The sequence below is a fragment of the Macrotis lagotis genome, chromosome X, assembly GCF_037893015.1.
Source record: "Macrotis lagotis isolate mMagLag1 chromosome X, bilby.v1.9.chrom.fasta, whole genome shotgun sequence".
Classification (NCBI taxonomy): domain Eukaryota; kingdom Metazoa; phylum Chordata; class Mammalia; order Peramelemorphia; family Peramelidae; genus Macrotis; species Macrotis lagotis.
In genome coordinates this window covers 622,627,541-622,653,905 of record NC_133666.1, presented here as the reverse complement: position 1 = coordinate 622,653,905, position 26,365 = coordinate 622,627,541, and the positions used below count along the sequence as shown (strand labels likewise).

Here is a 26,365-nt window from a genome sequence, read left to right as displayed (position 1 = left end):
CTTTTGCATCTGCTTATGTAATTTTTTTACTTATAGCATCCTGTTGATCATTTCCCATAACTGAAGAGCATTTCATTTCAATCACATATCACAATCTGTTCAGTCATTCCCCAAATGCTAGACATCCTCACAATCTCCAGCTCCTTGCCACCAGAAAAGAGCTACTATAAATATCTTTGAACATATAGATTCTTTTCTTCCCATATTTCATCTCTTCTAGAATATAGACCAAGCAGTACACTGCTAGGTCAAAGGGTAGATATGGTTTTATAGCCCTTTGGACATAGTTCCCAAGTTTCTTTACCTAACTGTTAAATTATTTCACAACTCCTCAAATAGTACATCAATGTCTCAATTTCCCTATATCTCTTTCAACAGTTAAACCTCATTTGTCCTATCAATAGTGAGGTAGGACATTTAAAAAAAATATTTAGATTGCATTGATAATATCTGAAAACTGTTCATAATTCTTGATCATGTAGCAATTAGGAAATAGCTCTTATTTTTCATAAATCTGGCTCAGTTCTTAATGTTTGAGAAATAAGGTCTTTATGAGAGAAATTCTTTCAATATTTTTTTCACATGGAAGCTATTGCTAGCTGTATTTCCATTCAATGCCCCCATCTCCATTTATTCTATTCTCCCTCTCTTCACCCTGTCCCTCTTCAAAAGTGTGTTGCATCTGACAACACTCTCTCACAATCTTCCCTCTCTTTTAGCTCCTATACCCCCCACCCACCCACCCACTGTACCCTATCCCCTTTCTCCCAGGCCTTTCCTTTTCTATTTTCCTCTAGGATAAGATAGATTTCTACACCCAATTGAATTTATATATATTTTCCCTCTCTAAGTCGATTCTGATGAAAGTAGGGCTCACTCACTCCCCCTCATCTTATTCCTCTTCCACTTCACTGGTAAATCTTTTTCTTGCCTCTTTTATGGTATTCTCTCTCTGAGTCAATTCCTATGAGAGTAAGGCTCACTCACTCCCCCTCACATTACCCCTCTTCCATTTCACTGCAAAAACTTTTTCTTGACTCTTTTATGTGAAATAACTTACCCCTTTCTACTTCTCTTCTTTTCTCCCAGTACATTCTTTTCTCCCCTGCTAACTTCATCTTTTTAATTTATTGTACTACCAAATTCAACTCCCTCATGCATTTTGTTTATATATGTTCCTTCTAAATGCCCTAATAGATAAGGCTTATATGAGTTATCAATATCATATTCCCATGCAGGAATGAAAGTAGTTCAACATCATTAAGTCCTTCATGATTTGTCCTTTCTATCCACCCTCTCTATGCTCTACCTGAGTCTATACTTGAAAATTAAACTTTCAGTTCAATTCTGGTTGTTTCATCAGGAACGTTTGAAAGTCCCCTTCTTCATTGAATGCTCATCTTTACCCTGAAAGAATATGTTTACTTTAGCTGGGTAGTTGATACTTGGTTATAATCTAAACTCTTTTGTCTTCTATAATATCACATTCCATGACCTATAATCCCTTAATGCAGAAGCTGCTAAATTTTGTATTATCCTGACAGCAGCTACAGTATATTTGAATTGTTTCTTTCTGAGTGCTTGTAATATTTTCTTCTTGATTTGGAAGTTCTGAAATTTGGCTAGAATATTCCTGCCAGTTGCCATTTTGGTATCTCTTTCAGTGGGTGATTGGAATATTATTTTAATGTCTATTTTACCCTCTGCTTCTAGGATATCTATAAACTTTTCTTGGCTAATTTATTTTTAAAATTTTATTTATTTATTTATTTTTCATTTTTTTAACCCAGCTACATGCAAAAGCAAGTTGTAGTATTTGCTTCCAAAACCTTGAGTTCCAAATTCTCTCCCTTACTCCAACCTTCTCTCTCTGTTAGGAAAGCAAGTTATTTGGTTTAGTTAAAAATATTTAGCCATGACAAACATTACTACAATAATCATGTTGTAGAAGTAAACATATCCCCCTCCCACAAAGAAAGAGAAACCTCAAAAAAATAAAAGAAAAAGAAAAAAAGTGTGCTTCAGTCTGTATTCAGACATCATCAGCTCTGTCTTTGGGATGGGCAGCATTCCTTATCATAAGTCCATCAAAGAACTTGCTTCAATATGTTTTCCCCACAGTTACTGCTGTTAGTTATATTTCTCCATCCTATTCTCCACCACCCCATTTATTCTATTCTCTCTCTCCTTTTCCCAGTTCCTGCTCAAAATTTGTTGTAAATGACTATCCTAACCCATGATATTCCCTCTCTTCTGTACCCCCATCCCTTCCCCATCCCCTTTCTCCCACCCCTTTCCTCTCCTATTTTCCTCTAAAGGAAGATAGACTCCTATATCCAATTGAATGTGTAAGTTATTCCCTCTCTGAGCCACTTCAGATGAGAGTAAGGCTCACTCACTCCCTCTCACCTTCCCCCCTTTTCCACTCCACAGCAAAGGTTTTTTTCTTGCCTCTTTTCGGTGAAATAAATTACCCTATTTCCTCTTACTACTTCTTCTTTCCCATTCTCCCAGTAAATTCCCTTCTGGTTCACTAACTCCATATTCTTAATATATTATACCTTCAAATTCAACTCCCTCCTGTGCTTTATCTATATACACTCCTTCTAACTGAACTAATATAAATGAGAAGGTTCATATGAGTTATCAATATCATCTTTCCATGCAAGAATACAAGAAGTTCAGCATCAAGTCGCTCATAAATTTGCCCTTCCCATTGACCCTCTCTATGCTTCACCTGAGTTCTTTACTTAAATCAAACTCTCTGTTCAGTTCCAGTCATTTTATCAGGAAAGTTTGAAAGTCCTCTATTTCATTAAATGTCCATTTTTTACCCTAAAAGAGCATGTTTAGTTTCTCTGAGTAGTTGATTCTTTGTTGTAATCCAAGCTCTTTTGCCTTCTGGAATATCACATTCTAAACCATATGAGCCCCTAATGTAGAAGTTATATTATCTTGACTGTAGTTCTACAATATTTTAATAATTTCTTTCTGACTACTTCTGACATTTTCTCCTTTTCTTGGAAGTTCTGGAATTTTGCTATAATATTCTTGGCAGTTTTCATTTTGGGATTTCTTTCAGGAGGTGATTGGTGGATTCTTTTAATTTCTATCTTGTCGGGGTCCAGCCTCCACAGGGTCCTTGGAACCTGACAGGAGGGATAGAGTCAGCAAAATGAGTTGAGTCAACACAGGGGTTAAAGGCAGGAGCAGGTTGACTGACTGTCAGCTTCTTGGATTTATTTTTATAGTCTCAGAATCATGTATGCATCAAGCAAGCAAGCTAAGTTCATTTCCTTGGTTACAAAAATTGACAATTTTCATTATCAATCATCCAATTCATGTGGTTACAAGTTTAATTATCAATCATGTAGTGGTTACAAGTTTGATTATTAATCATGTAGTTAATTTTCTTGTCCCTGCTCAGACCGTGATGACCTCAACCTGTCTGTTGCCTAGTTTGTTGCTGCATAGTAAAGTTATTAATTAAGCAGAACTTTCCTGATAATAATCTTTGATATAATTCATTTAATGGAATGCTTTTATGTTTTTGTGCCGCATATGTAATGTTTTTAGATAGTCTCCTTTGACAACCTATAGTGAGGGCAGTTATGTTTGTCCATGCATCCGTTGACTCCTTCAATAACCAATTTGCCTTTCAGCCTTTGTTGGTAGATGCCATGGTTTCTATGACTTTTTTTATTCTTTCCTATGAAACTAAGGCTGTTAGAATTCACATATTGGTCACCTATACTAACTATTCTCTCACCATCTTTTTCATATATTCCTGTGTATGGTAAAGGGGGGGGGCAAAGCTGTTAATTTCCCTGGAATTCTATCTAACCCATCTTGTATCTGTTTTCCCTGTATATATTCTGACATCTCCTTGGAATTCCCAGTGTTGGGTTCTCCAGAGATTTCATAATGTTGAAGCCTTTTGTATGCCTCAGGAAGAGGCAGTCCTGTTGGACAGAGTTTACAATCTGTTTTATTCAAGGAATTTCTCTGAAATCCTTCCTTTATAGTCATTCCACTATTAGGATGAGTAAGTATTGCAATCAATAATAGACCTATAAATATTGGTATGCATGGAATCCCTATATATATTGAAAAAGGAAATGTTGTTCCATCAGGTGACGTGACTGCCTTGGGTCTTCTTGCTGTGACTGTGTCGAGCAGCTTAGTGAACCTGGCTCTTACCCTCTGGGGTGTAGGGTGTGTTCAAGGAAGACTAGGACCTTTAGTGTGAGGACTGCCAAGTCCTTTTCAGGCTGATTTCCACCTTTGACATTCACTTGAGCTACCTAATTCTCTCACCTATGGCTTCAAGAAGCAGTAATATGCCCACTGGTCACACCCCAGGTGCAGCCCCTTTAAAGTTCACACTGCTCACCCCATGATGTGAGGAAGGGGCTAGAAAAGGTGTCCTAAAAATTGTCTGCTTACCCAACCCTGGCCTTATTACCACAGCAGGTAGGGATCCCACAGTATAGTCAAGACGGAAAAAAAAAAATCTACAAAAACTTCTTCAAAGAAGATTCCACTCAACTTTGGTACATGGAATGTGTGCACACTCATAGATAACAGAAGATCCAATAGACCTGAAAGATGAACAGCTCTTATGAGAGAACTCACTAGGTATCATATCCAAAGAGCAGCCCAGAGTGAAGTGAGACTGGCAAATGAAGGCCAACTGACTGAAATTGGAGCTGGATACATATTTTTCTGGAGTGGCCACAGTGAAGGGCAGTGCCATGAAGCTGGAATAGGTTTTATAATCAAAACTAATCTACTCAACGTTCTTGAATGCCTACCAAAAAGAGTGAATGAGAGAGGTTCATGACAATGAGATTGCCACTTCCAGGAAAATGCCATATCACTACTAAAATATGTGAACATAAGGAAAAGAGATGAAGAGGATGTGAGAGTGAATAAGGCAATGTGTGGTGCAGAGTGCCTGACTGACTACAGACTCATTCTCTGTAAACTAAATATTCACATTTAACCAAAGAAGAGGAACCAAGGTAAAATGAATGTTAGAAGAATTAATGTTAAGAGATTAGAGTGTCTCTCTGAGCCACATCAGTTTGTTGCTAACTTGGAGGGGAAACTAAGCCAACACACAATTGGAAATAGTGGGGCAGAAAAAGAGTGGGTAGCTTTCAGAGATATGGTGCACAGCACTGTATTTGTTCCTCTGAACAAGAATACTCACAAATAACAAGACTGATTTGATGAAAATGATGGGGAAATGCAGAAGCTGCTAATTGAAAAACAAGAATTTCACAGGGTTTTTCAGCAGGTTCATCCATTTCTAAGAAGGTAGTATTTAATTCTATCAAAAGTAAAGTATAAATGAAGCTTAGTGAGATGCAGGACTCTTGGCTGCGTTAAGAAGGTAGATGAGGGTGAGGCCAAGATGGCAGCAAGAGAAAAGAGCCTTTCCTAGGTGCTCTCTCCAAAATATTTCAAAAATCTTAAAATTATGACTGACTAATTTTCGAGAGACAGAACCCACAGGAAGATCCAGTGAGGCAATTCTCCAGCCCAAGGTAACCTGGAAAATAGTGGAAAAATGCTTTTCCACAGGGTTAGAGGGGCAGCCCCTTCAGAGTGAAGAAACCTCAGTCTCCTGGAAAAGCCCTAGGGCTCCCAGGAGCCATGGCTCCCTGCAGCAGAAGCAGTTTCCTGACCTGCACCCCAGGGAACACAAAGCACAACTTGGAAGATCAGTAGGGAAACATCTGTCAGAGTGAGCACAAAGCCCGTGGTCACAGCAGTCAGTGTGGTCAGATCAAGGAAAGGGAAGTACCCATGGAACCTGCAAGCTGGAACCTCCAGGCAGTTGAACCCTGAGTGCTCAACCCATGTTAGGTAAAGGAGTGGAGGGAAACTTCCTCTGTCCCTGGAACAGGACTTTGACCACATTCAGATCCTGATCACAGTCTAGGTCCTCCACAGAACAGGGACCCCCCCACCCCACCCAGCCCCCTGACAGAGGGGTGGACTTGTGGTCATTCACAGACCAGGAGAGCAGTCAGAGCCTCACACATTGAGGTCTCTTTGGGGGTATCCCAATAAAACTCAAAAGCTCAGGAAGCACTCCAAAACCAGGCACAGGCTGGGGAAATGAGTAAGGAGGGAGGAAAAAAAGGAACCTGACCATTGTCAAATATTTTGTATATGATCCCAAGGAGGATCAAAATACTTACTCTGAAGATGAGGAAGTCCAAGTTTTTGCATCTAAAGACTCCAAGAAAAATGGAAGTTGGGCTCAGGCTATGACAGAGCTCAAAAAAGATTTCAAAAATGAAGTAAGGGAGATAGAAGAAAAACTGGGAAAAGAAATGAAAGAAATGCAGGAAAAACATGAAAACAAAATCCGCAACTTAGTCAAAGAGATCCAAATATTGCTGAAGAAAATAACATGCTAAAAACCAACTTAGGTCAGATGGATAAAGCAGTTCAAAAAGTTATTGAGGAGAAGAATACTTTAAATAGCAGAATTGGCCAGATGGAAAAGGAGATAAGAAAGCCTTCTGAGTAAAACAAATCCTTCAGATATAGAATGGAGCTAAAGGAAGTTGGTGATTTTATGAGAAATCAAGATACAATACTTCAACACCAAAGGAATGAAAAATTAGAAGAAAATATGAAACATCTCCTTGAAAACACAATTGATCTGGAAAACAGATTCAGGAAAGATACTTTAAAGGGACACATGAAAGTCATGATCAGAAAAAGAGCCTTGACCCCATTTTAAAAAATATTCCTGCAGGAAAATTGCCCTGATATCCTAGAAGCAGAGGGCAAACTAGAAATTGAGAGGATCCACCAATCTCCCCTGGAAAGAGAGCCAAAATAAACAACCCCCAGAAATATTATAGCCAAGTTCCAGAACTCCCAAGTCAAAGAGACAATGTTACAAGCAGCCAGAAGGATACAATTCAAATATTGTGGAGCTGCAGTCAGGATCACACAGGACTTAGCAGCAACTACATTAAGGGTTCATAGGGCTTGGAATATAATATTCCAGAAAGAAAAAGAGTTTGGAATGTAACCGAGAATCAACTACCCAGCAAAACTGAATATCCTCTTCCAGGGGGAAAAGATGGACTTTCAATGAAACAGGAGAATTTCAAATGTTCCTGTTGAAACAACCAGAGCTGAACAGAAAGTTTGACATTCAAGTATAGGACCCAGGTGAGGCATAGAGAGTGGAGGAGAAGGGTAAATTATGAGGGACTTAATGATGATGAACTACATGTATTCCTGCATAGAAAAATGATACTGATAATAATCATATGAAACTTCTCATTTAATGGAGCAGGTAGAATGAGCTTTTATAGATGAGGCACAGGAGAGAGCTGAATTTGAAAATATATATTGTAAAAATGGAGTCAATGGCTAAAAGGGAAATGTACTGTAAGAGAAAAGAGAGGGGGAATAGTCTAAGATATTTCATATAAAAGATTTTTTTTTTGCAATGATATGGGAGGGGGAAGGTGAGGGGAAATGAAGGAACCTTCACTCTAATCAGAAGTATCTCAGAGTGCAAACAGCATACACATTCAATAGGGTATAGACATCTAGAGTATAAAGGAGAGAAGGGGGTCGGGGGGGAACAGGGGGCATATGAGTGATAGAGAAGAAGGTAAATCATAGGAGAGAATAGTCAGACATAACAGATTTTCTTTTTTTACTTTTTGCAAGGTGCTGGGATTGGGTGGTCTGTCTGGGACCACAGGGCTGGGTGATTGCTGGGTCTCTGTGGTGGTATGTGAGCTTGGGGCCTCTTAGCCTGAGGGCCTGTGCTCTGTCTGTTGCACCCACTCAGCTACCCTACAGCCCATTTTAGAAGAGGAACAGAGTGAAAGGAGAGAAAAAATATAATAAATGGTAGTGGAGGTGAATTACAATCAGCAACAGCAACTGTGGAAAAATATGGAAGTAACTTCTGTGATGGACTCATGATAAAGAATGTGAGCCAACCAAGACAGAGTTGATGGTATCAGAACACAGACTGAAACACATTTTTTTCTTTCTTTTCATTTATTTCTCACGAGGTTCTATATTTTTGTGGAGGAATGGGCATTATGTTTACTCATAAGCAAGAATATTTTAGTGCCTTTTGTGGGGGGGTGGGAGAGGGAAGGAAGAATAGGGGTAAATTTGTAAAACTCAAAATAAATACAATCTTTCATCAAATGATTAAAAAAGAAGGCAGATGAAATTCAGTTTTATGCAGTCAATAACAAACCAAAATGTTTTCATGATGCCCTGAAGACTATTTATGAGCAAAAGATCTATGATGCATCTCAACTCTTCAGGTCTGATGGATCCATATTAATTAATGATAGGAACATGATCTTAGAGAGGTGGACTGAACACTTCCATAGTAGGATATCTTTTCCTTTTTTTTGCAAGGCAATGAGGTTAAATGACTTGCCCAAGATCAAACAGATAGGTAATTATTAAATGTCTGAGGCCAGATTTGAACTCAGATCCTCCTGACTCTAGGGCCTGTGCTCTATTCACTATGCCACCTAGCTGCCACAATAGTGTTTTTTAAAGTATGATTTTGGTTTATTTATTTTATATTATTGCACTAATTTTTTTATAAGAGTAAACATAAACCTGCCACCCCCACAAGAAGATGAGAAACCTCAAGAATAGTGAGAGAAAGAAAAAAATGTACTTCAATCTATGTTCAGATTCCAATGGCTCTGTCTCTGGGGTGAGTTGTCTTCTTTATCTTAAGTCCACCAAAGATGTTGCTTCAATACTTTCCCCACAGTTGCTAGTGCTAGCTGTATTTCCCTCCACTCTATTCCTCCCCATTCTCATTTATTCTATTCTCTCTCTCTCTCCTTTCATCCTGGCCCTGTCCAAAAGTGTGTTGTGTATGAGTACCCCTTCCCACAATCTTCCCTCTCTTCTATCACCTATTCCCCCTTCCCTTCCCCCATTGCCCCTTATCCCATCCCTCTCTTCTCATTTTTCTCTAGGGCAAGATAGATTTCTATACCCTATTAAGTGTGTATGTTATTTCCTCTCTGAGCCATTTATGATGAGAAATTATGCAATTAATGCAATCAAAATTGTCTAGTTTGCAGAAGATCAAGGAGTAGTTTACCTGTCAGATCTATGGAAAAGGAATGACCAAAGAAGAGATGGAGAACATCATTAAAAACAAATTAGATGATTTTGATTACATTAAATTAAAACACTTTTGCACAGACAAAGCCACTGTAACCAAGATCAAAAGAAATGTAGTAAATTGGGAAACAATTTTTACAACTAATATTTCTGACAAAGGACTCATCTCTAAAATACACAGAGAACTGAGTCAACTTTTTAAAGAAAAAACTAGCCATTCCCAAATTGAAAAATGGTCAAAAGATATGCAAAGGCAATTTACAGAAGAGGAAATCAAAGTAATCCATATAGTCATATGAAAAATTGCTCTAAATCATTAATTATTAGAGAAATAAAAATTAAAACATCTCTGAGGTATCCACTCATACCTCTAAGACTGGCCAATATGACCATAAAGGACAATGACCAATGTTGGAAGGGATGTGGGAAATCTGAAACACTAATACATTGTTGGTAGAACTGTGAACTCATCCAAACTTTCTGGAGAGCAATTTAGATTTATTCCCAAAAGGCAACAAAAATGCACATACCCTTTGATCCAGCAATACCACTACTGGGGCTATATACTAAAGAGATTATGAAAAAGGGTAAAAACATCGCTTACACAAAAATATTAATAGCAGTTCTTTTTGTGGTGGCAAAGAATTGGAAATTAAGTAAATGTCCTTCAATAGGCGAATGGTTTAGCAAATTGTGGTATATGTATGTTATGGAACACTATTGTTCTATTAGAAACCAGGAGGGATGGGAACCCTGGAAGGATTTGCATGAACTGAGGCTGAGGGAGGTGAACAGAACCAGAAAAAAGATTGTATACCCTAACAGCAATATGGGGATGATGATCAAACTTGATGGACTTGCTCATTCTATCAGTGCAACAATCAGGGACAATTTTGGAGTATCTGCGATGGAGAATACCATCTGTATCCAGAGAAAGAATCTTGGAGTTTGAACAAAGACCAAAAACTATTACCTTTAATTTAGAAAAACCCCATTATCTTATGTAATTTTGCTATCTCTTATACTTTAGTTTTTTTCCTTATGTATATGATTTCTCTCTCATCACATTCAACTTAGATCAATGTATATCATGGAAACAAAGTAAAGACTACCAGATTGCCTTTTGTGGGGGTGGGGGAAGGGAAGCAAGATTAGGGGAAAAACTGTAAAACTCAAAATAAATAAAATCTTTCTAAAAAATTATCTGGTTTGTTTTTAATGATGTTCTCCATCTCTTCCTTAGTCATAAACTACTTCCTTTTCCATAGATCTGACAGGTAAATTATTCCTTGATCTAGTTTGCTTATAAGCTTATAATATATTATTTTTGGCAAGGCAATGGGGTAAGTGGCTTGCCCAAGGCCACACAGGTAATTATTAAGTGTCTGAGGCCAGATTTGAACTCTCGTAATCCTGACTCCAGGGCCGGTGCTCTATCCACAGCACCACCTAGTCACCCTATAATATTGTCTTTTATGTCTTAATCTTGTATCCACTTTGATCTTATCTTGGTATAGGGTGTGAGGAGCTAATCTAATCCAAGTTTCTTCTATACTAGCTTCCAATTTTCCCAATAGTTTTTATAAAAAAGAGAGTTTTTATCTCAATAGCTGGACTCTTTGGGTTTATCAAACAGCAGATTACTATAATCATTTCCTGCTATTGCACCTTGTCTATTCCACTGACCCACCACTCTATTTCTTAGGTAATACCAGACAGTTTTGATGACTGATGCTCTATAATATAATTTTTGACCTGGTAGGGCTAAGCCACCTTCTTTTGCATTTTTTTCATTAAATCCCTGGAAATTATTGACTTTATTTCTCCATATGAATTTACTTACAATTTTTTCTAACTCATTAAAGTATTTTTTTGGAATTTTTATTAGTAAATCACTAAATAAATAGTTTAATTTAGGTAGAATTGTCATTTTTATTATATTAGCTTGGCCTATCCATGAGCAGTTGCTATTTGCCCAGTTATTTAAATCTGATTTTATTTGTGTGAGAAGTGTTTTGTTGTTGTTTTCATAGTTTCTGAGTCTGCCTAGGCAGGTAGACTCTCAAGTATTTTATATTGTCTGAAGCTATTTTGAATGGCATTTTTCTTTCTAGCTCTTGCTTCTGTATCTTGCTGGTAATATCTAGAAATGCCAAGGATTTATGAGGGTTCATTTTATATCCTGTGACTTTGCTAAAGTTACTAATTTTTTGTAGTAGTTACTTAGATAATTTTTTTAGGATTCTCTAGGTACCATCATGTCATCTGCAAAGAGTGAGAGTTTTGTTTCTTCCTTCCCAATTCTAATTCCTTCCATTTCTTTTTCTTCTCTTATTGCTGAAGCCAACATTTCCAATACAATATTGAATAGTAGTGGTGATAATGGGCATCCTTGTTTCACCTGATCTTACAGGAAATGACTCTAGATTATCCACATTGCATATAATGCTTATTGATGATTTCAGATAGATACTGCTTTTCATTCTAAGGAACAATCCATTTGTTCCTGTACTCTCTAGTGTTTTTAGTAGAAATGGGTGTTGTATTTTGTCAAAGGCTTTTTCAACATCTATTGATATAGTCATATGATTTCTGATAGGTTTCTTATTGATATAGTTAATTAAAGTAACAGTTTTCCTAATATTGAAACCTACATTCCTGGGATAAATCCTTCTTGGTCATAGTGTATTATCCTAGTGATAACTTGCTGTAATTGCTTTGTTAAAATTTTATTTAAGATTTTTGCATTTATATTCATCAGAGAAATAGGTTTATAATTTTCTTTTTTTCTGTTTTGACTCTTTCTGGTTTAGGTATCAATATCATATTGGTGACATAGAAAGTGTTAGGCAGAGTTCTATCTCCACCTATTTTTCCAAAGATTTTATTTAGAATTGGAACCAATTGTTCCTTAAATGTTTTATATAATTCACTTATGAATCTATCTGGTCCTGGAGATTTTTTCTTAGATAGTTCAATAATGGCTTGTTGAATTTCTTTTTCTGGGATAGGGTTATTTAAGTATTTAATTTCCTTTTTATTCAAACTGGGCAACTTATATTTTTGTAAATATTCATCCTTTTCACTTAAATTATCAAATTTATTAGCATATCCTTGGGCAAAATAATTCCACACTGTTACTTTAATTTCCTCCTCATTGGTTGTCACTTCACCTTTTTCATTTGATACTGGTAATTTGGTCTTCTACTTTCTTTTTTTAAAATCAAATTAACCAGAGGTTTATCAATTTTATTGGTTCTTTCATGAAACCAACTCTTGGTTTTATTTATTAGTTCAATAGTTTTCTTGCTTTTGATTTTACTAATTTCCTCTTTACTTTTTAGAATTTCTAATTTGATATTTAACTGGGGCCTTTTAATTTGTTCTTTCTCTAATTTTTTAGTTGCATGCTTAATTCATTGATTCCCTCTTTTATAAATTTATTCACATAAGCATTTAAAGCATTCATGGAAGCATATCTTCTGACAACTGCCTTGTCTGTATCCCATAAGTTTTGGTATGCTGTCTAGTTATTTGCATTATCTAGGATGAAATCATTAATTCTTTTAATAATTATTTGTTTGATCCACTCATTCTTTAGAATGAGATTATTTAGTTTCCAATTAGTTTTAGGTCTATCTCTCCCTGGTCCATTATTGCATGTGGTTTTTATTGCATTATAATCTGAGAAGGATATATTCACTATGTCTGTCTTTCTGCATTTGATTATTTGGTTTTTCTGCTTAAGTATATGTTCAATTTTTGTGTAAGTGCCATGTACTGCAGGAAAAAGAAGTATATTCCTTTCTATCCCCATTCAACCAACTTTCTCCAAAGGTCTATCATGTCTAGGTTTTCTAACATTCTATTTCCCTCCTTAACATCCTCTTTGTTTATGTTATGGTTAGAATTATCTAAATCTGAGAGCAAGATGTTTACTTCTCCCACCAGTAGAAGTTTACTTTTATGTCTTCCTGTAACTCATTCAACTTCTCCTCTAAGAATCTGGATGCTATACCACTTGGTGTATTACATATTTAGTATTGAAATTGCTTCATTTTCTATGGTACCTTTTAGGACGATATAGTTTCCTTCTTTGTCTCTTTTAATGAGATCTATTTTTGTAGCTGCTTTGTCTGAGATAAGGATTGCTACCCCTGCTTTTTTCACTTCAGCTGAAGCAAAATATATTTTGCTCCATCCTTTTACCTTTACTCTGTATGTATCTCTTTGCTTCAAATGAGTTTTTTGTAAGCACATTGTAGGATTCTGGTTTTTAATCCAGTCTGCTATTTGCTTATGTTTTATGGGAGAATTCATCCCATTTACATTCAAAGTTATAATTATTAACTCTTTATTTTCCTCCATGCTATCTTCCCTCTGTTTATAATTTCCCCCTTTTTTCACTTTATCCATATTCCCCATTATTTTGTTTCTGAATATCACCACCTTCAGCGTGTTTGCCCTCTTGTATCCAACCCCCTCCCCTTTCTTTCCCCTTTCCATTTTCCCCCTTCTTACTTCTGTTTGTTCCTCTTTTCCTCTCCCCCCTTTCCCCTTTTAACATTGAAAGGTAAGATAAGTTTCTCAACTTAACTGAGTATATGTATGTTAACTTTAGGCCTAAGCTAATGAAAGTAATATTCAGGTGGTTCTCACCCCCTCCCTTCTTCCCCCTCTATTGAAATAGATCCTTTGTACCTCTTTATATAATGTTATTCACCCCATTGAATCTCCTCCATCCTTCCTTCTGTGTACTGTTTCCCTCTTTTAAGTAGGTATTGTTTTTAAAGCATTCTATGAGAGTCATGGATATGTTAATAAATGTCCATCACTTCTGGCTAAATATATTCTTTCTAATAGAGTTACAATTCTCAAGTGTTATGAGAATCTTTTCCTCAGGTGGGGATATAACCAGTTTCACCTTATTGGATGGCAGCATAACATTAAAGAGTTGTCAAGTTACAAGACAATGAAAGAGACAATAGATGAGTAGCTTGCTTTTTAATGTTCATTTGATGAGAAATCATCTGTACTGGCTCAGGAGTCATCATTGCAGATTCCTCAGTGATCAATTGTCCGTGGTTGGATGCAGCATGATCCTACAATTCCATTTAATCATCTAGAAACAAGAATAATTACTGAACATGATGCCTAGTGAGAGGTGGGGAACACAAAGGGCCCTATTCCATAGTATAGTCTAATGCTGGAAAAGAGACTAAAATAAATAGGAAGCATAAGGATGGTGTATGAAACTTGCCAGGTGGAGGCAGGACAAAGGATTAGGGAGAAGGAACTATGGCAGGTGTTCAGAGTGAAGTATCATTCTCAACTCCTTAGTCTCTCTCACCCCACATAATCAATCTGTTGGTGACTGGTAGCTGTGATATCTTGTTGATTTTAGTTAGAACTTGAAGGAAACCAGGTAAATAGGGTTGGGTGATTGTAACATCTCTAGATATTATCTAGGACTTTAAAGAAATGAGGGAAGTCAGGAAGCTAAGGTGAAGATGGAGAGAGAATTCTAGAAATGGGGGACTATCAGTAAAAATGTCCAGTGTCAGGAGATGGAGGGAAGATTGTAGGGATTGAACAGTATGTGGAGGGGAATAAAGGTATGAGAAGATTAGAAAAGTAGGAAGAGGCCAAGTTAGAGTTTTCAAAACCAAATGGGAAATTATATATTTGATACTAGAGGTGATAGGGAATCACTAGCATTTATTGAATTTTGGAATTTATATGTTCTAGAGTTCATGATACAAAACTTGTGGCAGGGAGATCACTAGCAGGCATTTGCAAGAGTCCAGGTATTAGGTGATAAAAGCCTGGCCTAGGTAATAGTGTAAAGGTAAAATTGAAAGATGTAAGCAAAAGATTGGATATGGGGGAGGGGTCAGAGAGAGTAAGGAGTTAAAGATGTCACCAGGGTGCTAACCTGGCTGCCTAGGAAGATAGTGGTATCATTAAAAGGAAGAAGGAAGTAGGGAAGAGGAAGGATTTGAGGGGGGAAAATCATTCCATTTTTCAGCAAATTGACCTTAAGATGTCTATGAGAGAGACAGAGTCAAGATGGTGATGGGAAGAAAGGATTTCTCAGAAGCTCACTTCCAAAATACTCCAAAAAACTTTAAAATTATGACTAATTAAATTTTAGAGAGGCAGAACCCACAGAAAGACCAAGTGAAACAATCTTCCAGCCCAAGATAACTTGGAAGGTCCATAGGAAGGCTCTGTTCCACCATGATCAGAATGAGTGACAAAGCAACCAAGGTTACATCACACCAGAGCAAATGAGTTCCAGCTGTCCAGGAATAACCCATGGAGTACCTAGGTCCCTGGGGGACCCTGAGCTCATGGAAGCAGAAGTGACTTTCAGACTTCCCAACCCAGGGATAACCAAGTACAACTTGGAAGATCAGCAGGAAACCTCTGCCAGAGTGATCATGGAGCCCAGGCCAATGTAGACTTAACCCTGGGAAACAGAAGCAGGCCTGTGGAGTCACCCAGCAGGGAGCCATGCTGCAGCTGCTTCCAGAGAACTCAGCCCACAGAAGGTAAGGGGGTGGGGGGAGACTGTCAAGGTCTCTGCTATCCCTGAAACAGGAATCTTGTGCTTTGTCCATATGCAGACCCTGGTCACACTCTGGTATCCCCTATTATCATAACAAAGCAGAGACCCTTTTCATAGTTCCAGGGCAAAGGAGAGTACTTGTGGTCATCCACAGACCAGAGCATAGTCAAGGAGAGGAGTCAGGGTCTCTCATAAGACATTGAAGGAACTGAAATACTTGCAGGAGTGTCCCAACAACACTCAAAAGCTTGGGAAGTACCCTAAAACTGGGGCATAGATTGCAGAAATGAGTAAACAGAAAAAAAAGGAATCTTACGATAGATAATTACTTTGGTCCCAGCTAAACACACCCTCAAAATATGAAAAAATACAAGCTTCTGTATCCACAGCCTCCAAGAAAAATAGGAATTGATCTCAGAATATGGAAGAGCTCAAAAAAGATTTTGAAAATCAAGTAAGGAGGATTGAGGAAAAATTGAGAAGAGAAATGAAAGCAATATAGAAAAATCATGAAAACCAAGTCAGCAACTTGGTCAAGGAGATACAAAAAATAGCAAAGAAAACATGTAAAAAACCAGTTTAGGTCAAATGGAAAAAAGCAGTCCAAAAGTCCATTGAGGAGAAGAATGCCTTAAAAAGCAGAACTGGCCAGATGGAAAAGGAGATAAGAAGAAAACAACTGAAGAAAACAATTCCTTCAAATGTAGAATGGAGCCAAGGGAAGCTGATGACTTTGTGAGGAATCAAGAAACATTAAAACAAAAGTAAAAGCATGAAAAAACTAGAAGAAAATGTGAACTATCACATTGGAAAAACAACTGACCTGGAAAGCAGATCCAGAAGAGATAATTTAAAAATTATTGGATTCCTGAAAGTCATAACCAGGAAAAGAGCCTTGACTTCACTTTTAAAGAATTTCTACAGGAAAATTTCCCTGATATCCTAGAAGCAGAAGGTAAAATAGAAATTGATGTCATTCACCAATATACTCCTGAAAGAGATCCCTTCCATAATAGGTCCCAGGATTATTATAACAAAATTTCAGTACTCCCAAGTCAAAGAGAAAATATCACAAGCAGCTAAAAAGAAAATAATTCAAATATTGTGGAGCTACAGTCAGGATTATATAGGACTTAGCAGCATCTTCATTAAGCACTCCTAGGGCTTGGAATATGATATTCTGAAAGGCCAAAGAGCTTAAATTACAACAGAGAATTAGCTACCCAGCAAAACCGAACATCCTCTTCCAGGGGAAAAGATGGACATTCAATGGAATAGGGGAATTTCAAACATTCTTATTGAAATGACCAGAGTTGAACAGAAAGCTTGATCTCCAAGTACAGGACTCAAGTGAAGCATAGAAAGGATAGATAAGAAGGGCAAGTTAAGGGGCAGCTAGGTGGCACAGTGGATAAAGCACTGGCCCTGGAGTCAGGAGTACCTGGGTTCAAATCTGGTCTCAGATACTTAATAATTACCTAGCTGTGTGGCCTTGGGAAAGCCTCTTAACACCATTTGCCTCACAAAAAAAAAAAACAGCCAAAAAAAAAAGAAAAGGGCAAGTTATAAGGGATTTAATAATGTTGGACTGCTTGTATTCCTGCATGGGAAGATGATACTGATAACCATCTCAATTAATAGAGCAGTCAAAAGGATTATATTTAGACAAGGCATATGAGAGAGAGAGCTGAATTTGACAATATAATGTATTATAAAGATGGAGTAAAGAGATGAAAAAGGAATGTACTGGGAGAAAGGTAAAAGAGGTAGAATGGGCTAAGATATTTTACATAAAAGAGTCAAGGAAAAGCTTTTACAATGGAGTGGAAGGAAAGAAGGTGAGGGGGAATGAGTGAACCTTCATTCTCATCAGAAATGGTTGAGAGGAAACAATACATACTTAATAGGGCATAGAAATCTATCTTACCGAAGAGGAAGGAGTTGGGAGAAAGGAGACAGAGGGAGGGAAGTGGAGGTGATAGAGTAGAGGGAATTTTGTGGGAGAGAATAGTCAGATAAAAAACAATTTTTTTTGTAAGGTGGTGGGGTTGGGTGGCCATGCCTGGCATCATTCAGCTGGATGAGGTAGGATTTAGGTTTGAGTCCTCCTGGCCCCAGTGCCAGTGGTCTGTCCTTTGTGCCACTCCATTGCCCCATAACACTCTTTTGAGAAAGGACAAAGTGAAAGCAGAGAGAAAGTAGAATAAATGGGAGTGAAGAGGAATGGATGCAGGAAAATACAATTTGCAATAGAAACTGTGGGAAAAATATGAATACAACTTCTCTGATGGACTTATGATAAAGAATGCAATCCATCCCAGAGACAGAGCTGATGGTATCTGAACACAGACTGAAGTACAATTTTTTTCTTTTTCTCTCACTTTATTTTTCCTGAGGTTTTTCTATTTTTGTGAGGGGTGGGGGGAGAAAGACTATTTTAGTAATGTGTAAATACATTTTTTAAAGAGATGTCTATGAGACATTGATTTTGAGATGTCTAATAGATTTTTGGAGGTGTTAGACTGGAGGACAGGAGAGAGTTTAGAAGTAGAAAAATAGCTAAGAGAATTGTCAACATAGAGATGTTTGATGATTAGATCACTGAGTGAATTTGCATAAAGGGAGAAGAGAAGGCCCACAACAGAAGCTTATGGGATACTCATGGTTATCAGACATGGCCTGCATAAAGATCTAGTGAAGGTGACTTGTCAGATATGAAGAAGGAGAACCAGGATAGATCAGCTTCACAAAAATCTACAGGAAAGAGGGTATTCAGCAAAAGGAAGTGGCAGCCAGGTGCTACAGTAGTGGACCTGGAATCAGGAAGAGTCATCTTCATGAGTTTTAATCTTAACTCAGACACTTAATAGCTGTGTAACCTGGGAAAGTCACTTAACCCTTTTAGACTCTGTTTTTTCATCTGTAAATATGAGCTAGAGAAGGAAATGGAAAACCATTCTAGTATCTTTGTCAAGAAAACCAAAAATTGGGTCACAAAGAGTTCAAAACAATAATAGGCAGATGAAAAGGTATCAATATTATCAAAGACAGCAGAGAGATCAGCCAGAATGAGGTTTGAGAAAAAGTCATTAGGCTTGACAATTGGAATTATTTGTAATTTTGAAGAGTTTCATTTTAATGGTGAGAGGAGAAGCAGGATTGTAGAGTGTTAGGAAGAGTAAGAGGAAAAGAAGTAGGCTCCTATTATAATTACCTTCTCAAGTAGTTCAGTTAAAAAGGGAAGAGAGATATAGCTATAACTAACAGAGATGGATATATCTATTTATAGTTTGTCTTGAGCTTTCTTTTGGAGAATGGAGGAAGCATTTATATTCATAGACAGAAATAATCAGCAAGGGGATATGGAGAGAGATTAAGATAGTGAGAGTGGGGCAGCTTGGTAGCTCAGTGGATAGAGCACTGGCCCTGGAGTCTGGAGGACCTAAGTTCAAATGTGACCTCAGACACTTGCCTAGCTGTGTGACCTTGGGCAAATTATTTACCCCCCCCCCCATTGCCTTGCAAAAATAAAAAGAATGAAGATAGATGAAAGAGTTAAATGAAGGTAAAATCTGGGAGAGGAGAGAGAATGGACATTTAGTTGGCAAGAGTCAACTATTTGCAAGGCAAGATAGACAGTAAGGTAAAAGAACTCAAGAGAAGAAAAAAGTGGAGAGCTGAAGTACTTTTCAAGAGGTCAGAATAGGGTAAGGAAAAGTATAGTTAGTGTAAGCGTCATGGTCTGAGAATCAATTGAGAAGCTGATTGATGAAGGTGATAGTAAGGATGAACAACAGTTTAAGGTTGTAAGGAATTTTGAATATAAAATCCTCTGTCACTCAAAACCCTTCACATCCTGTCAACTCCTTTCCAGTCATCTTAAAACTTCTTCCCTCCAACCCACATACTTCTATGATCCAGTGATACCAACCTTGCTGTTCCTTGAATTACATATCCCAATCCCAGGGATTTTTACTGGCTTCCTCTCATGGCTGGAATTCTCTCTATCATCTTAGCTTTCCTACTTCCCTGGATTCCTTCAAGTGCCAGCTAAAAATCTTACTTCCTATGTAAACCCATTTCACTTCCCCCTTAATACTAGTGATTTTCCTGTACTGACATCTCCAATTTATCCTATATACAATTTCTTTGTACTTAATGATTTGCATGTTGCTTCCCTTTTTAAACAGTGAGCTCCTTGAGACAAAGGAGTCTTTTGCCATTCTTTCTGGCCCTAGGACTTAGCAAAAAGCCTGGTATGTAGAAGGTTCTTAAGCAAATATTTACTGAGAGATTGAATGCCATGGGCCATAAAACTTGGCCCAGAGGGAAAAGGTGGAATGAGTGAATGAGAGGTTTGGAGTGCCTTCAAGCACATTTTAAACTAATCAAGGGCAGCCTTGATGGGTGAAGGTGATCCTCAGCCACTGGCCTGGAAATAGAAGAAAAAGGGGTTTTTCACCTCCCTTATAAGTGCACTCACAATTCCCACTTCAGCTCAGACCCTGTAACTGGCCTCTACCTCCTTGACCTCACTCAGGAACAAGGGAAGGAAACAAACTTTTGTATTGAAACAGGGTGACCACCTCAGTGATTAGGGATATGTTTGAGAAAATGATGTATATAGAAAAAAGAGGAGGAAAGAAATGGGGAAAGAGAGACATGTATGGAGAGAAATTAGAAAAGAGAGATACAAGATGGAAGTAAGAAAGGAAAGGAGAGAGAGAGAGCAGGAAGGAAAGGGGACAAAGGGCCTATGGAAAATGGGAGGAAAGGTGAATGGGAAGAAGAGAAGGAGAATGACCTCTCTGCCTTCCATCATCCTCTTCCCAGCCCAATCTGAGGCAAGTTCACTATTTTTCTAAGCCTATCCCAGGTCCCTAAGCCTCCCAATGACTTTCTTGTGTGAATTCTTCTCTTCCTTTTCATCCTCTTTTACTGCTATGTCAACCCTACTTCCAACCCCTCATTCATTAGGTTGTACCCTAGGTTCAACTTGTCTCTTAACAGCTGAGTGTGGGAATATTATACTGTAATTAAGTCAAATCCAGGTCCAAATTGAAGTGACCTTTTAATCAGTTGGGGGGGGGGAACAGAACATGTTTTAGAAGTATGTTTCTTCAATAAATAAAATTACCTTGTAAAGCACAGCACACCTTAAAACTGCCAGCATTGAAAATGCCCCTGAAGATATGAAGTCTTTCCAGTCTGTTGGGGTGAAGAAATCTTTTATTGGCCGAAATCCTGTAAGCAAAAAAGACTCATGAACTGATGTTAAAAAAATAATATGACTCCAGTTTTCTAGGGGAAAAAGGACTGGGACCATCTGCTTATGGCCTTTTTATAGTCCTTGGGGCCTCTGAATCCTCTCCAAATCCCTCCCTGAGTTAAAGAGATAAGTTCTTATACATCACACGCTATTTAAATTAACTCAGATTTAAAAGGATCTCAGTTCTCCATACATTAGGCAAGTGCATAGAAGAGGGTAGGGAGGACACTGAGCTCAGAACTATAGAGGATTAGGTCATACTTGGGGGTGAAGACTGTGAAGACTAGGAGGTTTGAATCAGTTTTACAAAGAGTAGGAAAAAGTTCAGGGTAAGCCAACACTTAGAAAGATGGGTACATATGTACTAGGGGGAAAAAGGGACCAAAACAGTGCAAAGACTAGTGTCTAATCAAAGTTCAGAGTAGTACATGGGTTGAGGGGTACACAAGTATGAAATGTTGAAAGATAGGAATGTAAGGGAAAAAGCAAATCAAGGCTACACTGAGCTAGAAAGAGTCAGGACTGCCCCCAAACTAGTGGACCCTTAGGATTTGGGCAGCCTTGTGACTGCCTGACTGAAAGTTTATTAACATCTCATGATTCTATATCATTGCTGCCCTGTTTATCCCCTTCTTACCTCTGCATCTATGCCACATCCATTGGGCATAAAGGATCATTTCCATTTCCAATGCAAAAGTCACCGTCAGGATTCCATTTATCTCCCACAGAAAAGGAACTGATCTGAAATAACATACTGAAAGAAACCCTCAACCCTCAGAGGCTGGCTGTAACTTTGACTTCTGTGCATCACTCATGCTCCTATCATAGAATAATGAGACATTAATGGTTGAAGTAGAAAGTACCTGAAATAGAGAGAATCTGGGTTGCCTATGATTCTATGTCATCTTCATATATGCTTCCAGCTACCACAAACATATTTGTAGCTTCTCTCTCATCTTCAGAGATCATAGAAAAAGACAAGGTAGGAGTTCATGATGGGGAGGCCAGGAGAAAAATGGGAAGGGGTAGGGGAAAGGAATAAATATCTGGCCAGGGCTAAAAGTTTAAGAGAGAAGTAAGGACCTCCAAAACATACAGTCTGACTATTCAACTTTAATTTTATTCAACTCAGCAAATATTTATTGAACAACTTTGTGCCAAGCATTGTAGATGCAAAAACAAAAATAAAACCATCCCTTCCCTCTAGCAACTCCCATTTTGTAGAAAGAGACTTATAATTCTGTCACCTTCTAGCTGTCAAAACCATTCCTAAGCTGTGGTGGTAGGAAAAATCATGATACTTCAAATGTGTTTTAACCAGAGTTCTGTACTATAAGTTTCTGTACTATAAGACTTATTTTGCATGGAAGGGAAGAAGAGGTTATTGGAGTAGGGGCAGCAAATATAGAGAAGCTGAAATTGGAAGAAAATAGAAATTAGAGTCAATGTGCTGTAATTATTAGCACCAAGTTTCAAGATGGAGGGTTATGTGAGCACATTTTCCTTAAAGATGGATGGTATAGATTTTGATGATTCCAACTCCTAGTTTCCAAGGTAGTACTTAATTTCCAGGCTCTGTCCTCCTCTCAATCCACTGAAGTAAGTCCAGTGAGGTAAATCCACTGTCTTCCTCAGATGATTTCATGTCCCCAGATCTGCTACTGATATCTTTATGGTGATTTCCCCCCTTACCTTCTACCCTTCTCCATTTCTACAACAATTCCATCTCCACTCATATCTCTAGCTGTCCACAAGTTTCAACTTAGTGTCTCATCAACTACCTGAGGGGCTAGCCCACCTTACTTTTGTCAAATGAAGATCCCACTTGAAATGACCTTTTAAGCTTGGGGGCCTGCTGTTGGAGTGATGTTGTGACATAAGCTTCACAATAAGTATGATTTTTGACTACATATGATTTCCAATAAAACAGGAACACTCTACTATATTTATTTACTGCTGTGAATTGTATCTCTAGTCTGTTTTAATGAACTACCTCTCTATTTCTTAGCCTATATCAGAGATAAACACCTTAACAGAATCATGACCTGCAGTACCTACTGAAGGGAGAATCACTGGATATTACAGCTGAAAATAATCTTAGAGAATACTTTGTGCAATCCCTTCATTTTGCAATTAATGTTCCACTATCCTTGATGATAGAAAGGATTTCTTATAAAAATCTTTACAAATCTTTTCTATTTTTGTTTCTTTATTATTCTTTGGCCCCTTTGAATCTCTTAATTTTGACTAATATTGAACTTGCTTTTTACTAAAATCTTCAGTTATTTTTCACCAAATTATTGATTATCCTCATCTTTGTTTAAACTTGTAGAATTGATTTAAGCCAAATATAAGATTGCTTGGGAGGTTGAGATTAGAGGGCAAGAGGACATGAAGCTTGAAATATGACTGAAGCATCTGTGAATGATAGAAATGATACAGGAGGAGGAGGATTGAGGCAACTAGAAATAGTTTTTCCCACTTCACATGGATCTGAGGATGGAAACTTCCTCTTGGAAGCAAAGGGACTTCCTCATAAGACAGAGTACCAGATCTTTGGTTAACAGATGTGGAGAGGAGCTAGGTAGAACCATCAAGAGAAGATGATGGAACTAAAGAATGGAGAGAAGTACAGAGAGAGATCATGGATCCATTTGCTCTGATGCTTTGGAAATGCCCAATTACCATCCCCACCCCCTTTGCTATTTGCATTTGGATCCCGTTTGCTCCTCTGTCTTTAAAAAGTGGTAATTCCTCTCTTCCAAGTCCATGTGCTAACTAGAGTAGGAGGTGGACCAAACTAGATAGCTGCAGCATATTCTTCTTGACAATTAGTCTGGGGAGGCCTTGACCAACAGCAACAAAGATATCATATTGAAATGAAGTCAATGGGTCCATCTCCAGATCATTGGAAGAGTTAAAGAGCAGACAAGAGTTTATATAGGATTGAAGGGACTTTCATCAGCTGGAAATCCTGTGCAAATTCTGAAATCATGCATGAATGGATGAGTTTGACCCCTTCAGAATTTTTATTATATTTTGGTTTTGATTTTTATGAAGTACTGACATCTTAGACAGTAACTTATTGGCTATACTAAGAAGAAAAATGAGATGGGGTTCCAGCAGTTGGGAACTCTTTGGTCAAAGATAGTTAGGGGTTGTAATATCCAAACCCCTAGATAGGAACTCAGGGCATAGAAAACTATTTAAATCAGGGAACAAATTGGAACTGCTAAGTAAAAAAGTCAGTTTAGTAAGTTTTGTGCCTCACAGAGATATTCCACTCTGAGCAATTGATCAAAATTCACCACCGATGTTAAGAGATGAAATATGGTGCTGTACTTCAAACTGTATTTCATGCATAAAAGTGTTCTACTCAACCTATGCCCACTTTCCCATCATGCCTCCTGGAATTTCTTATCCTTAATTAACTAACTTTCCTTCCTTTTACATATCTTTCTTGTTTCATGTTTTTTAATTAGTTCACAAGATGACTGATTAAAGTATTCTTTCTGTCTCTGTCTCTTCCCCACCTCCACCTCTCTCTCTCTCTCTCTCTCTCTCTCTCTCTCTCTCTCTCTCTCTCAGTCAATGGGGTTAAGTGACTAGCCCAAGGTCACACAGCTAGGTAATTATTAAGTGTCTGAGGCTGAATTTGAACTCAGGTCCTCCTGACTCCAGAGCCAGTGCTCTATTCACTATGCTACCTAGCTGCCCCTAAATCTTCTTTTTCTTTCTATCTTCTAACACTTGCTGAGACCCAGACTCACCTTAAGGACACTGAGTTCCTTAAATGTCCTTTTCAATACTGATTTGTACCATCTCTCATATTATTCAGCTCTTGTCTTTGAGAGGGAGTAGAACTATTACTCTCTCCCATTACCAGTTCCAGATACTCTCTTGCTATAGACACTCCGTAATCCTTTCCTCCTTTGAATATCACTCTATTCAAATACACAACCCAATCAGTTGACAATTACCTCCTGGTCAGATCATTATCCCTCCTTTCTCAAAAAGTACAGTTCTTCTCATCATTCATCTGTACTCCAACTTTTTTCATACTAGGGCACCTCTGTATGTATATTGATATTCCTTCAAATACTCTAGACTCTTAGTTACTCAGTCTCCTCAACTGCCAGAACTTTTCCCTCCTTTTCAACTCAGTCACATAAAGGTGTAAATTGGAGAGACTTTGACCTTGCCATCTCTCACAAATTTCCATTTCCATGAAAACGAATAGTGAAATATGCTCAAATCATGACTATTTTGCTATTTTTCTCTCTACCCCACTCATCACTCCAAAGATCTTCTTCCTCAACTTGATCTTTATTTCTGCCATGAGTTTCTATAATGGGAGCATGGATTCTAGGAATACTCAGTAATTTCTCATACCGTAGCTTCACTTTCTTCCCCTTCTTATCTATTTTCTATTTTAAATTGTTTAAATATAACATTGTCTTCTTCTCCTTAATCCTTTCCCTTGTCTTATTGCTGATCAAACTTTACCAAAACCCATATATAAATTATTTATACTACTTACTTCTAAATTTACTCATGTGCCAATGAACAATTCTGGAGAAACTTATGAAAAATTACTGAATAAATCTGCTACAAATTTATGTTATCTTCAATGAACAAACAGGATTTCAGATGACCTATGAGAAAACATGCTCCCCACCTCCTGATGGAGATATGATGAACTCAGAATGCAGATTTAGATATTAATTTTTGCATAGAACCAATGCTGGACTCTGATTTTCTTAACTATAATATTTTTTTATTTTTTATTTTTATTTTTTATATTTATATTTATATTTTATTTTATTATTTTATTTTAACATCTTATTTGTTGTCCAATTATATGCAATAGTAATATGTACCCATCATTTTTTACATTTTTTACAAGGCTCTGAATGCTACAATTTTCCTTCCTCCTCCCTTCCCTCCCCTCCCTCCCCCAAGGCTGTCTGACAGTATCTACATTGTTTCCATGCCATACTTTGATGTAAATTGAATGCTATAAGAGTAAACATAAGAATAAACATAAACCCCCTCCCCACCAAGAAGATGGGAAACCTCAAGAATAGAGAGAGAGAAAAATGTACTTTAGTCTGTGTTCAGATTTCAATAGCTCTGTCTCTGAGGCAAGTTGCTTTCCCTATAAGTCTGTGCCACAGTTTTTTTTCCAACCCCTGTCCTGGTGAAGCACACCTTTCCTGTGGAACTTCTAAGTTATCTTGGACTGGGAAAATGTATCACTCAGTCTTTCTGCGGGTTCTTCCCCCTCTAAATTTTGGCTAGAGCCATCCTTTGTTTGTTTCTGCAGGGTCTGGGGGGTAGGCATTGTCAGGGAATGCTGCCTTCAC

The 26,365-nt window shown here is 37.7% G+C and overlaps 1 protein-coding gene across 1 annotated transcript in view; it reads right to left on the bottom strand.

Annotated features, from left to right (window-relative positions):
- Nucleotides 1-20,150: 20,150 nt before the first annotated feature.
- LOC141499450 (uncharacterized) overlaps nt 20,151-26,365 on the bottom strand; it is a 57,889-nt gene continuing 51,674 nt past the window's right edge. Inside the window, exons 5-7 of the mRNA XM_074202158.1 lie at nt 21,637-21,753; nt 20,868-20,974; nt 20,151-20,162 (exon numbers count right to left, since the gene is read on the bottom strand). Of these exons, the coding sequence (XP_074058259.1) occupies nt 20,151-20,162; nt 20,868-20,974; nt 21,637-21,753 (236 nt within the window). The remainder of the gene's footprint in view (nt 20,163-20,867; nt 20,975-21,636; nt 21,754-26,365) is intronic.